This window comes from Lingula anatina, chromosome 1 (assembly GCF_051362555.1).
Source record: "Lingula anatina isolate TDL-2025a chromosome 1, LinAna3.0, whole genome shotgun sequence".
NCBI lineage: Eukaryota > Metazoa > Brachiopoda > Lingulata > Lingulida > Lingulidae > Lingula > Lingula anatina.
In genome coordinates, this window is record NC_141767.1 from 20,342,109 (window position 1) to 20,356,285 (window position 14,177).

At 33.6% G+C, this 14,177-nt stretch overlaps 1 protein-coding gene across 1 annotated transcript; it reads right to left on the reverse strand.

Moving 5' to 3' along the window:
• Nucleotides 1-274: 274 nt before the first annotated feature.
• LOC106179771 (inositol polyphosphate 5-phosphatase OCRL) lies at nucleotides 275-14,088 on the reverse strand. The gene is made up of 28 exons (XM_013563520.2): nucleotides 13,952-14,088; nucleotides 12,174-12,281; nucleotides 10,840-10,925; nucleotides 10,376-10,479; nucleotides 9,738-9,761; nucleotides 8,904-9,014; nucleotides 8,416-8,565; nucleotides 8,156-8,212; nucleotides 7,912-8,005; nucleotides 7,590-7,724; nucleotides 7,252-7,356; nucleotides 6,906-7,020; nucleotides 6,225-6,341; nucleotides 5,691-5,798; nucleotides 5,410-5,489; nucleotides 4,957-5,068; nucleotides 4,602-4,711; nucleotides 4,198-4,333; nucleotides 3,735-3,845; nucleotides 3,483-3,551; nucleotides 3,207-3,303; nucleotides 2,748-2,872; nucleotides 2,294-2,404; nucleotides 1,971-2,099; nucleotides 1,561-1,645; nucleotides 1,115-1,242; nucleotides 714-825; nucleotides 275-446 (listed from the first exon to the last, which is right to left on the reverse strand). The coding sequence occupies exons 2-28, from the start codon at nucleotides 12,228-12,230 to the stop codon at nucleotides 316-318; spliced, it is 2,799 nt and encodes a 932-aa protein (XP_013418974.2). The 5' UTR covers nucleotides 12,231-12,281; nucleotides 13,952-14,088; the 3' UTR covers nucleotides 275-315.
• Nucleotides 14,089-14,177: the final 89 nt, after the last annotated feature.

Genomic DNA, 14,177 nt, shown 5'->3' on the forward strand with positions numbered 1-14,177 from the left:
GTTTCTTTTGTTGAAATAAAACCAGTTCTGACATCATTTGTAAATATCATAACAGAAATATCTAATCACAGCCATTCTATTTCTACACAGTTAATAAAAAGAGGTTCAATACTTCAATGACATATAGCCCTATCCATTACATACACCTTACATCCTCCATTTGGAGTAAAACCAGAAATACAACCAATGAGAGCATCCAAAATATACATCATTACAATCTTAATTGTGTTAGTTTTAAACAGTCAACATGTATGCACCATAATTTTTGCTGTTCCCAGCAAGCAGCTCAGGTAACACATAGTTAGTAGTGGTTGTCTAGTTACAGTCATATTCATTGAGGAGGAAATGCTGCACAAACTGGCTTCTCTTGCTGTACTCTTGGGACTTGGCTCGCTTATTGCTTCCCTCTGGTGGTGGGCGGAGAACAACACCGCCAAACAGAGGGGCTGAAATAATTTATCACCAACACATTAAAAAATATAAATACAATGTTTGCGCCTCTAAAGTAAACGAATAAATAATCAATTACAAAAGCCTAAGAGATTGAAACTTTTTTCACTTTATTCTGCAGTAACATAAATCAAAACTTGCACCAAGACAATCTTAAAAGTGTGACATTACTTTTCACAATCAACTTGCTGAACTCATGATTTTAATGATTTTGTGAAATTGGAATTGATACATCTTTTTTCTCCTATCTGGTAAATACCTACCCAGTATGCCAACATCTACTCCATTGACCTGCTTGTACTTGAGCAACTCCCTAAGAAATGCCATGATGTAAACAAAGACATTGTGGTGGGCAGGAGGCATATGGAGCAGGATCTGAAATTAAATGAATTAGGAATCAAAGAATGAACTTTAGAAGAGTACTCAACAACAGACAAATGGATTGAGTGAAAATAAACCTTTAAGTCAGTGGTGCTATATGGGGTACTAATTCTGGGCAGAGATTGACAAGTATTATCTGGGTTTCCAGGTAAAACACTTAAGGACAAATCTGAACCTTGAAACTAGGCAGGCAGGTTAGCACATGCACTGATATTACAAAAAGAAAATAAAATGCATACGACAAATTAGTCAGCGTCACACAAAACAACAACAAAGGACAAACCTTTTTACATGTTTCAAAATCTATTGCAGAATCTAGACACGGCTGGTAAAGATCATATGGAATGACAGGCTCTGGCAGTGCCTCCAAGAACATGAGCAAAGCTTCAGCAGCAGAATGGACACTTCCAGCTGGTGGAGGTTAAGGAATTGAACTACACCACTATGGAATAAGAATTTATGAGTCTCACTGTAAAAACGTATTCCTTATTTTTTTCAGCACGGATCTATACCTTGAAAAAAGATATTTCAAACTTTCACCATAGACAAAAAAATGCAATCATGACATTCAATAGGCCATATTTGATAACAGAAAAAAAAAAAAAAAGCATTTCTCTTATGACGTGAAAATATTTTGCAGACTGACCAACTCAAACAAGTCAATTATCCCATGGTCATCCTTGTATTTAACTTGATATATTCACGCTCTGGGGGTCATGTCAAGGATACACATGGTGTCGGGGGTCCCTGTGTCCAGACAGTCCCGGATCCACTGGATCTCGGTATGTAAACCAGGCTGCTGGAACAACTCCTCCTGAAAGCAATGAGTAAAAAACCTCTCAAATATGAAGTAGTTCAATTTTATATTATTTTAATACTGGGCCATGACGGTGCACTGAATCAGCATTTGCTAATTATTACAGGGAGTGGTATTTCTTTACTAGTAAATTGCTTTATGCTTTATATAAAACATAAAGGACGACAATCTGTTTACCAATTCTGTTTAACTTAATGAATGCTAATTTTCAAGTTTCCCAGTCTGTATCACATTTGATGCTCTCAATCTGAATAACACTTTATATGTAGTAACAGTGACATTTGAGGCCTTTTATGTGGCTCTGCTTGTGATGTCCTCTTACCTCCTCTTTTCCTTGCTTGTATATGTAGTCCACCAGCCTGTACAATTCTTTTGGAATATCAAGTGGTTCTACATTGTCTCCAAAGAAAGACTTCCTCTTCTCACCAGCAGGAGATGTAGGAATATGTTCCTGAAGAACATATCAGGCCTCATGTTTTGTTTGGTTAATTATTAACCATTTATCTTATATCATACAAGTGTCATAAGATAAGAAACTAATGATGTTCATGCACATGATGTTTTTTTTTCATTTTCTTTTATTATTCATAAAAATAAAACTTAACTGTCACTTAAAAATATATAGAACTTTTATAAGAGACCAACCAAACTGATAAGGGTGTCTGTGGGTATCTCTCTTATCGGGTCCACCATATTGACTAGACTCTCAATGGAGGAACCAAAACAACTTGGGGTATATGAACCAGTTACAGAAATGTTGGCAGAGTTAAGGATTTAAATGCACAAGTTAACGGAGTGTATCAGGCCACCATTGAATAGAACAAACAAGTTATTATTATTCAATAATCAGCTATGTCAAAATTGGAGTGTTCATTTGGTACTACTTCACCATAGGTCTATAGATAAGATTGAAAAGAGCTACTTCATACTTTCATAATAGAAAAAAAGATTTTTAAAAAGATGGCAGTTGATATGTTACCATTTCTGGCAGAAAGAAATGAGTATTTATTTATCACTTTTCAAGATGAGAAATAATATTCTGTGGATATGGATTTCACAACGTACGAATAACACATAATATAGTGTGGTTTAAGGATATAAAGAAGTCTTTCCCTCCTTCTAAATGAAGCACCAATATGTCCTCTATTGTATCATCCCCTGCATTGAGAGTTGGGGCTGTATCTTTGTTCACATAAACTTCCAAATCAATAGTCACAGAATCCCCTGTAAAAAACAAACAGAGCAATCATCTGAGAAAATATCATTAAAAGAATAATAAAAGAAAACCTAATTAACTTAGACTGAACCTAATAAGAGAAAAGATTCCAAAGAAGAGCACATCAGCAATCATTATATTACTACTATAAAGACATATTACTTACCCAGATTATTATGATTATATACTTTAAACAAATCTAATATCCAGGATATGTAAAAGCACAAGAGGAACACAGTTTACAAAAACTTACAAATTAGCTTATACAGACCGAGTGACTGACAGACACACAAAGACACACACTGCTTCAAAACAGAGCAGAAATCTGGTAAAATGTCTTACCCATCAGAATATCAGCAGAAAACGGTTTGACAGATAGCCAAGGTTTACAGAAAGATTTCTCCTTTAATTTGTTGATGAATTCAAAATGCACAGGAACCTGAAAAGGAATTTTCAAAACCCACAATTCACATATTTCAGATTTGTGACAAGTTGAGTGGTTTGAAAATATATTTTCAACATATTTGTCAACATATTTTTGCCATGATCTTTTTCCTTTCATATCTGTACATAAATCACTTTTTCGTTGAAAAGGTATACAAAAATCAACCTACATACCTGTCCAGTATTTGTGATTTGTAATGTTTTTGCCTGTGGCTCAATAAATAGAACATTCTCAAATTTAACCTAAAAATGAAAGAGCAATTCTTGTAAACATCAAGTGTAAGAACCAGAAAAAAAAAAAAAGAAACAGAATGTTTGCCTCACTTGATCCAATTTAAATATTGCTTTCGTGACACTAACATCAATTCAGAAATGCTATTATTCTTAAGTTTCATCTTATCTCCATCTCAACTAAAGAAAATTTACCTCATATTTGTCTAAGGTGACTGATGGTAAAAACTCATTTTCTAGTCTGTCCAGTTTTTTCATCATTTCCTCATATGTTTTTCGGTATAATTCTATGTCAATCTTCTTTACCTAGAAAGGAAAAACACCGATAATCCATTTTAGTGATATTTTAATTTTCAAGCACCAAATAAATTTTAAAATCTTTTAAACTGTGATTCAAAAATGAATTTGACTCTTTTTAATGTAAAATTTAATTTACTCTATTTTGTATTTAGCTTTTAGCTATAATATCTTTATCTTACCAAAATAATCAATTTTATATATTCATGTTACACCCTTATTTGGACACAATAAGCTAAAATACAGAATAGGTAATTTTTGGTGAGCGTGTCTGAAAAATCACACCAAAGCAAAATTGAAGAAGAAACAAAAAAGGAAAATCTCACGGACTTGTGCCTACAAGGAAGGAATTAATGTTCACCTTGACAGAGAAGTATGCACTGACTGGTTTGTGGTCACTAGTCTTCAGTATGGGATGACTCCTGTATGCTTCATTCTCTATATGCTCTCCCTTCCACATCACCCTGTCACACCAGGCGGGGCACCGGCACTTCTCACTGTGAAGGGAATTTTACCACATTTCAAGGGACAGTACAGGCATTCTTGTCCCTCTAAAAAACTAATTTACTCCAGCACAAACATAAAATTACAGTTTGTCTGAAATGGTACTTCAATTGGTTGTCGTTTTATACCTAGTTTGGTATCCACCTGAAATTTTTGTGCTTAAAGTGATAAAATTTACTGATAATTTACAGGCTTCGGTTTTTCTTCCCAGGCCTACATGAGTTTAGACTGAAGAAAAAAAATAACAAACCATGTGGATACCTTGTATCCCATGAGTCAGTCCCTGTGTCATATTTATATGTTGGTTTGAACTTGATGGGTGCCTCTTCATAGTCTAAAAATACATTCTTCAGAGATCGTTGTTGAATAAGCTGAAAAATTAAAACTATACTACAGTAGAGCACCACGAACCATCTAAACATGTATTTCATCCAATTTTTAAGTTGCTACATTCATCGAATATATACAAAATCTCAATGTGTAAAATCTGGAACCTAAAATTAAAGTTAAAAAAATTTATATTTATGATAGACAAACAATCTAATTAATAAATAGACAAGATTTTTTTCACTCATCATGTTCTTTATTCCAAAAAATATGAAAGGGAACTCATTACCTGGTCATATTCATACAACACGCTGTAATTACCAGCATCACATTCTTTCTTCACTCTCTCAAGATCAAGACCACTTATCCTGTAGTTTAGGTCACCCAACCAGAATATGCGACTGAAAAAAAAAAATTTTGGACTAAATGTATAAGCATGTATTACATACAACTGAGAGAGCATAAACAGCAGGAAAAAGGTAAGGAAATAAAAGGTCTAATTGCATTGTTGAAATTATTACATAAATGATGTAAAAGTGCATCATCATCTAAAATTCCATTGCTAGGGGAAGAACACTGTGCCTGAAATGATCAGTTTTATTCTTTCTTTTTTTTTCTGTATTCTACATATAAGAGCTATAAATTTCCTCCACATTATATAATCTTCTACACACCATAAGAAAGTACAGTTACCAATTTGTCATTGATATTTGGGAAAAAATCTATATATTAGCATACTTACTCGTGATCAGTGATAGATTGTGGATTGTCATAGCCAAGCAGATCACGAAACTGCAGGCGAGAATTGATATCCCTGTAATCCTGGAAAAAAAACTTGTGGTATTAAACATACATATATCTTTTAATGACAAAATCATAAAAATTTCAATAATTTCTTTTTCTAATCATATAAATCAAATTATTTAATGAAAAGAGTAGAGAATTCTTTCATTTATGCTGTGTAAACAACTTGTAAGCTGTTCAAAAAAATTTGTACATGCAGAGTGACAGGGGAAGACAAACCTGGTTCCTCCTCTCATACTCCTCCATGTGTGCTGCCAGGTGGCTGTTGATGATACAGAATGAGGTGTCAAACAGTTCAAATCTCACGGCCACACCACCTTTATTACCCTGCAGAGTAATTTCAAACACAAATTAGGAGTAAAATCATATGTTTGTAACAGATAAATACAACAATAAATAACTTTCTAAAAACATTCAAATTTCAAGAAAAAAATTGCGCAATATATGTGTTATCTATGAATACCTGCAGGTTATTTAATTAAATGCCAGTACATAAAAATTATGAGGACTCTCTGCATAAAATATCAAAATTGAGTTTACTTTACTTAGTGATATCCCCCCCCCCCCCAAAAAAAAAAAAAAAAAAAAAAACCTCAAGTAAAAATGTGCAATTGTGTGTTGGCTAAAGGTCTACTGCTCCACATAAAAACAATTAGCAGTGAAACGGTAAAAAATATTGCATACACTGTACCATTAATCTTATACCAATGTCTTCCCCAAATCCATACGTAAGACACCCTCATGTAGACTTACCATCATCCCAAGTAGCCCTGTCCCCACCTGTTCTGCCTTCACCTTCTTAATGTGGTGTGTCAGTTCTTTTTTTACAAATAATATAAGCATCATCCCAACTAGACGAATTAAACACAGCTGTAAGAAAATATATCGAATTGTTCCTAAGATGAACAATTTTGCTTACACAAAATTATGATGAGAAACATTTCAGTGTTTTATGCAAAAGTTAAGCTGAAAATAAGTTATTTAAGCATGTTTTGTTAGGTATCTAAACTACAGACTGGAAAGTTTCCTTCACTGTTAACTAAGACGTATAGCTACAAAAGCAAAAAAATTTTCCAGATGAAATCAAGGCTTTCAACAACCAGATACACATTGTTGCATTTATCATTTTTGGGGCAAAAAAATCTAATGAAAGGTCCCATTCAGAATAGGGGACTAACTAGTCCGAGGGTCAAATATGGCTGACCTACTTGAATACTTCCCCACGGGATATTTATTCAGTGTCTATTAGTGGATTAGACAGCAAGCTTTTTAGTGGGTCGCCGTATTTGACCCTTGGACTAGTTAGTCCCCTATTCTGAATGGGACCAAAGATTCAAGCTTACAAACATTCCCACAAATATATTACTTTAAAGATGAAACAAATTCAAGGTGCGCTATAAATTGAACACAAAGGGGTATTTTCTTTCGACATACCTTTTTATAAGCAGCCTGTGGATGCAAGCCCTGTCGTACTGCTGCAAACCATTCTTGTTCTCTCTGAGATTCAGCAAATATGAAAGCCTGATTGCTCAAATCCAACTCCTGAAATCTGATGTTTTTCAACAAATATAAAAGCAATCCATGTAGTGTGAAGGCAAGTTCCAACCACTGAAGCACAATGGGAATTCAAATTAATAGTAAGGTTATTTATTACTCAAAACAACTTTTTTCTTTTTCCCTTCTTTAAATAAGTTAACATTAAATACTTCAATCGTTAACACATCCTCTATCAATAAACAAAGTGAGTGCATGTATTCTATTAGTATCTGACAGTATGTACCCTATAGCATAGATGTCAGGAGGGTATTGATCAAATGCTAGCCATGGGCTTAAATCTGTATCACCTGGGGGCTGACCATTTGTGTTCCATGTACCACAAAATAACCTGCCATAAAAAACAGATGAAAGTCAAAAGAAGATGACTGTAACAATGAGGCAATTGCGATCCCAAATTTTGATAAATCAAGAAAAGATCAACAACATTAGTATTTTATAAATGTGTCAGTAGAACTGCATTAAAATGGCACATTTTAATCTAAGTAAAAAAAATGTATGGTCTTTTTCCACATCAATTCTAAGAGCAGACAGACAAGTGTAGAAAATAAAAAGAGCACTAACCTAATAGTCTCAAGCCTTGTGAACTGATCTTCTACTTTGGACATGTACAGCTTAACAATACTTTCCCTGGGGCCTTCAGGTTTTGCATGACCAATTGCACTATCTATTGAACTGTACATGTCACTGCCCAATTCTCTACAGGGAAAAGACACAAAGTCAAAAACCTTTGGCACCATTCACAAAGAATGTTATAAAAGAAAACTGAATCAAGCTGGAAAAAATGTGCATATGTTGCTAACTTTGTTTTTTATAAATTGCATATCTGAGTGAATGCATGGAAAGCATCTGACTTAAACTTAATTAATTCACTAAAAATGCCTACCTGCTACTTGAAGCTGATGATTTACTATCAACTGATAAGTTTGAAAAACTGTCTTCAAATCCAACTGGCTTCCACACAGGAGATGTCCGCGCATCTGAAGAAAAATTTACCACTTTGATGATAATGCAAAAATTAGGTTTTTAAACAAGCAGATATTGGTGTTACTTCAGAAACTCCTCTTTCATATTTTCCTCTTGTATGGACACATACAACAACACTTAATTTTTTTTTCAAATTTACTTACGGACCATTGGAGTAGCTCCATTATCTACAGGTTTTGCAATATGACCCCAAGGCCAATCTGCAGAAAAGAAATAATAAAATAAAATACATAAGATGAAAATAGACAAATAACAATAACAAGCAAATTTAGTTCAAGTCAATTTAAGAAAGGTAAATTTCATGTGGATCTCTAATTTACTACTGCAAACACAGACAAATGCTAAAATTTATATTTTTTTCCCCTTTTTCACAAATGAATTTATCCCGCAAGACAAAACCCACCTGAAACTTCTGGTTCAGTTTTCTCAGGCATGTGTTTTGTTGGATCAAATACATCATTTGCAAAGGGATTATTATCTATTTGTGACTTTGAATATTTATCAAGCCAGGAAAAAGATGAAGGAAGACCAAAACCAGCATTTTGTGAGTAGACTGAAAGAGGAAATCACCATAGAATTCATTATATAGCAGTCATATCTAATATTAAATAAGAAAATGCATATAAAACAAATCATATCTTTGTCAAAAGATCCATCAAAAGCAATAACCAATTACTAGAAATGTGATTAATTTTGTATATTCTGCAATAAATATCTAATTAATCTATTCATTGTCAGTGAGTGAATGAAAAGATGATCAAATTATCAAAGTTGCTACAAGTACTCAAGATATAGTTTTCATTAGGCCAAGCAATTCATCAATACTCAGCTACTCACATTGAGCACAAAATCATAGTAAATGAGTTTTATAGCAATTTTTTTCTTTTTTACCATCGATTCCCTTTTTCAGGTCTTTCAGCATAGCACTTAGTTGTGGTCCATTGGGAATTTGTAGCTTCAAATTATCACTGCTACACATTATAGTAAGCAGAACTGGGTCACCTTTGATAATAGGAAAGAAACTGTCATTTTCATAGCGCCCATTTAAATGACCAAACCCAATCCAATTAATGTCATTCATGTGAAAAATATTTAAATACAATTTTACCAAATATCTGATGTCACATATTTTAGATATTTATTACATTAAGTAGCCCAAAACAGCACTTTGAGTCTTAATGAAATCAAGCAATGCAACCATTAAAATATCAATATTTTTGTACTAATAATGTTACAGATCAATTAGCAGCTTCTTTCATATAGTCCATCCTTGTCTTTACCACAATGACAAGTAACTCATATAATAGTCATTAATGACACACAAAAAGGGTTTATAGTTAAGCACAGGCTTTAATATAATCAATATTAATGGGCTTCAAAGTGCAAATAGAACAGAGATGATAAATGCATATCTAATATGATTCATTTATACTGTAAAATAAAGCAACTGAGATAGGAAGCGTTCAGATAAAGTTATTGTACTGGCTGGATCAATCCAAATCTGTGGGAGATTCTCCCTAAGTGCAATCACTGTAATCGGAGTAAATATCTGACACAATTCCTCGAGTTGCTATGGGATAATAAAACTAGCTACTCCAGTAGGTGTGTCAGATGATTACACTGAATGCAATTTAGTGCGAGCCCCCCACAGAGTTGGATTGATCCAGCTGGTGCAACATTTGAATCTGAATATGGTCTAAGTTGAGTCCTGTGTAAAGCCCTTACCTTGTTTAATGCTCCCCAAAGCAACTGAAATGAGATACCAAATGATAAATGACATTAAACACTTGGAATGATTCCATTTCCATTATGTTACTACACAACTCATATTAGTACAGAATGATGCATCTTGATTACTGACAGGAAGAAAAATCACAGGCTTCTAGATGCAAAATAAAGTCCGTTTTAAATGAACATTTTGATGATGAACAAATATCAAATAAATCTATAGCTGACAGGCAACTATTACAGTCTAAACGAAAAACTAAAAGAAGACAATTCTATAATCAAAAGTCGCTTTTTATGGCATGTGTCCACCTCTCTTCTATAGTTACCATCAATCCCTTATCATGACAGACAGATTGTGCCAGTCTTTTCTAAATGTCACCCACCATGTCACCTTTAGATAACGACTATCATTACAGTTCATTTCCAAAAATTATCACCCACCTAATGAAAATAGAAATAACAAAGCTTACTGCTGTCAGTACTGAAGACCCCTCAACTCCCAATCCAGCATTACCAACAGGTTTCAAATCTCAGTGATAGTGAACTTATTTCAATGCATATGCTGCGTTAACAAATTCTCACTCCACTTATGCAAAACATATTTCTTAAAAACAAGTAGTTTGGCTTGCAGTTACCTGGTGTTTGGCATCTGGTGTCATTAGTAACAGGTAATGCTTTCTCAACAGTCAGGTCTGCAGATGATAGCACAGGCAGCCTGGAGGTAGTGTGTACAAACAGCCTGAAACATCAAGATGAGGCAGAATTTGATAAAACATGCTGTTAAGCTTAAATACATAATAGCAGATATAAGAGATAAAGGTCTGTGGTCCAATAGCTTAAAAACCATGCACTGTTCAATTTATGTCGAACAGCAGATTGAAATACATATATAACTGGTAGTCCTATGAGCCATCTCTCACCATATAAGCTTGCCTTACTCGAAAAAAAAACACCAAACAGGGAAAAATTTTGATCCCTTCATTTCCTGGACAAAAAAATTGTTAGCTAAAATCAATACCTTAGCTCATTAGAAAAAAAGACGGGTTGCACAAGCCAACGTGAATCTTTACAGCCTAGAGCAATAAAATTAGTCATTTACCCATAATCGCCTTCCCTTTCAACAATAGCCAATATTCTGGGGCTTTTGTTGCCATTACTAGGATTTATTAAACTGGCCTGGATACAGTAAAATGTTAAGGAATGCAGGTAAAAATTTAAATTTGTATAAAAAAGCAAAAACAGCAAAGCTACTTAACACAGAAACATTAAAATATAATATTCAATGAAACAGATATATGTCTTGAATGACACATTTTGATATTATTCATATCATCATTTTTAAATGAGAACAATAGTGCACCTGTTTAACAGGAATTAGGATTGATGATAAGCAACAGTTGCCCTAAGCAGTGTGAACAAGCAAAGTGGGTTTATTTGATTGTGATTCTATCTGGGTTGACAAGACCAAGGTTTACTTGCTTGTGTGAATGGCCCTTTTAACTGCATACCCCTGATGATGGACAAAACTCACATCAATCCAGGCTATTAAGTGACAAAGAACTTGAAGAAAACATTTCTCTTAAAAAATAAATAAATAAATAAAAAGTTAACATGATTATACTAGTTCAAACTAGGTAAGAGGGATTTTGTTAGAAAAATTTTGCATGGGAACAACAGGAATTTTTATTTCAACACCGATATAAACCCTTTCTAAAAAAAATGAATAAATGTGTTTCCGCCATCTTCTTAGAACAAATTTTATGTTTGACATGTCACATAGTAATATAAAGTGTCAATAAATTATCAGTACCAATGCCTATGTAATCAAGGTTTAATTATTCTTAAAGTATGTTTGGGCATAAACGACATATCAATTTGCCTTCATTTAATGGCAAATGTCACTGCTGTGCAATAAAAATATGTTTAAACACTTTTTTAATACAACATGGAATACCATATAATAAACTTCAAACCCTTTATAAGTGCAATATAAAAATTGATCATCTGTATGTCAGTGGTAGATTTGATGGGCTTGACATTTTTTAACATTTCTGCATCTTTAAGAAGACAAAAAGAAATTTTGTGAGAGGTATTTCTTAATATTTGAAAGAAGGCATTTGCTCTGTAAACGACTTGTGGCACCTAAGAATTGGAAAAGGGATGAATGAACAGCCTAGATGGAGAACTGTCAGCCTGAATCTTAACACTGTATCACTTAATCACTACAGCTGGAATATGCATATTCCTCATACTAATATCTAGATTAGTTTATCCTCTGTATTTGACCTGGGATTATATGATTGAAAATGGTACCAATACAGAAACCATCTATCAACTTATTTACATGACATGAATTGTGTAGATAACAACTAGGTTATTCAGCCAAATTTGATAGATAAGTTCATTGGATGTAAAATTGTGAACAAAGGATATACAAAGACATCTCTCTGGAGTAGCAAGCTTTTTCTGAACCACTGCAGTAAGGTCCATCTTCTAATATCTAGGAATGCTGTTTTGCACTTCTTAGGTTGGCCAAAAGACCTGAAATAAATATAAACAATCACAATTTAGGAACATCATTGTATTCATAAATATCGTAATCAAATTTTTTCATCAACATTCCATACTAAACAGGGGTTTCCCCAGGATTTGGATACAGGGAGTCCAAAATTTTAATCTGTAATTAGGGCATTTATTTACCAACCCAAGCAAGCCCAACTGACACACCCCAAAATTTGTTAGCCGTCCAGCTGTCTTTGGAAATATAGGCAGTCTTTTGAGACAAATGGCTGTCCAAATGTCTGCTGGATGGCTCTATAGAAACAGCCTTGCTACTAAAGTAAAACTAAAGCCAAACTAAAGCTCTCTGATATAAAATATCTGTTTAATAATGTTTTTGTGAGCATCACAACTCTACACCACTTCCAACAATGTTCATTCTAAGAGTCACGCTCTTTTATTTATTTCTTTTTGTTGATTGTCAAGTTTGGTATAGACAAATGGACCTAGATAAATTCTTAACACTGGATAGTGTACATAAGCTATAATCAACACATTGCAAAGAGGTTGCACCAAAATTTGGAAAGTACGTAAATTTCCTGTTTTCCAATGTTTTTGTGAGTATCACAGATCCAACTTTTATCGCTTCCAGTAGACTTTATTCTAAGAGTACTGCTCTTTTTTTATTGTCACTTTTGGCACAGATAGCTGGAACTAGATAAATTCTTAACACTGGATAGTGTACAACCAACATACTGCAAAGGGGATGCATCATGATTGGAATGTAATACCCCAGTGAATTTGTAACTGCCAAATGCCAATGCTTTCCCAACTATCCATGCACTTCAACACAATACCCACTTTCATTCTTTATAAATATAATTAATCAACAACTGTTACTTTTATGAGGCTTGATGTCTTTTACATCTAATAAAGTTCTGATGTTGTATGATATTTTCAAGTTATTTAATGGCAGGCAAGGCTTAAAACTGCCTTGATTTATTTAATTCATAAGCACCCCTCGGAGTCTCCTTAAGTTAAAAAACCAAAACAAACCAAGGTGCATCTACCTAACCATCTCAACAACGATGACAAAACTATCAAATATGATATTAAAATAAAACAAAGTATAATCAATTGTATTAAAAATGTAAAACCAGAAACTGCTCTTAACCCGAACATTATATTACCATAACTAAAATAAATTACAAACCTGTAAATTCCAAAAACTAATTCATTTTTTTTATCATCATGTTCATTTATCACAAAAAAACTGTGATATCTTATCGTATTATAGATTATCATTTTTCAGACAAGTTAAGAAAAACTTTTGATCAAAATGAGAAAGCTTATCTAACGCATTTTGAAAAAAAAAATAAAATACAAAACAGGATTTCAAAGATACAATGTATCAAAATATACATTCGCTACGTACATGTACGATATTTGGCAAAAAAGTGTGCTCGAATTCTTTTCTATGGAAAACTCGTACATTTTTCAAAATGTTCACAGAAATTACCCGCTGAAAAGACTTCGGCTTGTTTTGTATCATTTCAAAACGCCCTGAATCGAGCTTTACGTTAACACAGTCTGCCAAATGCACAGATAGCGTCACTGCTGTCAACTGGGTGAAATAGATCTAAATAAAAACACTTCATTCAATTTCCATGTTCTTACATGCATTTACAACTCTACGATAATATAACACTCACCATAAAAAGTTAACGAGAGGCCAATACTAGGAATTCATCGACAGGCCTTAAAGGAAAGAGTTACACTCCTGTGGAACCTCTTTGCTCTCCGTCTGGGTTGCTGGGTCAAACACGCAGAGTTAAGACTTTGTTTGTCCAATATATTAAAAAATTCATCATGCATTGCTACTTTAAAATATTTTCATATTTTGTCAGTAATTCCAAACATTCCGTCAAATGCAAGAAT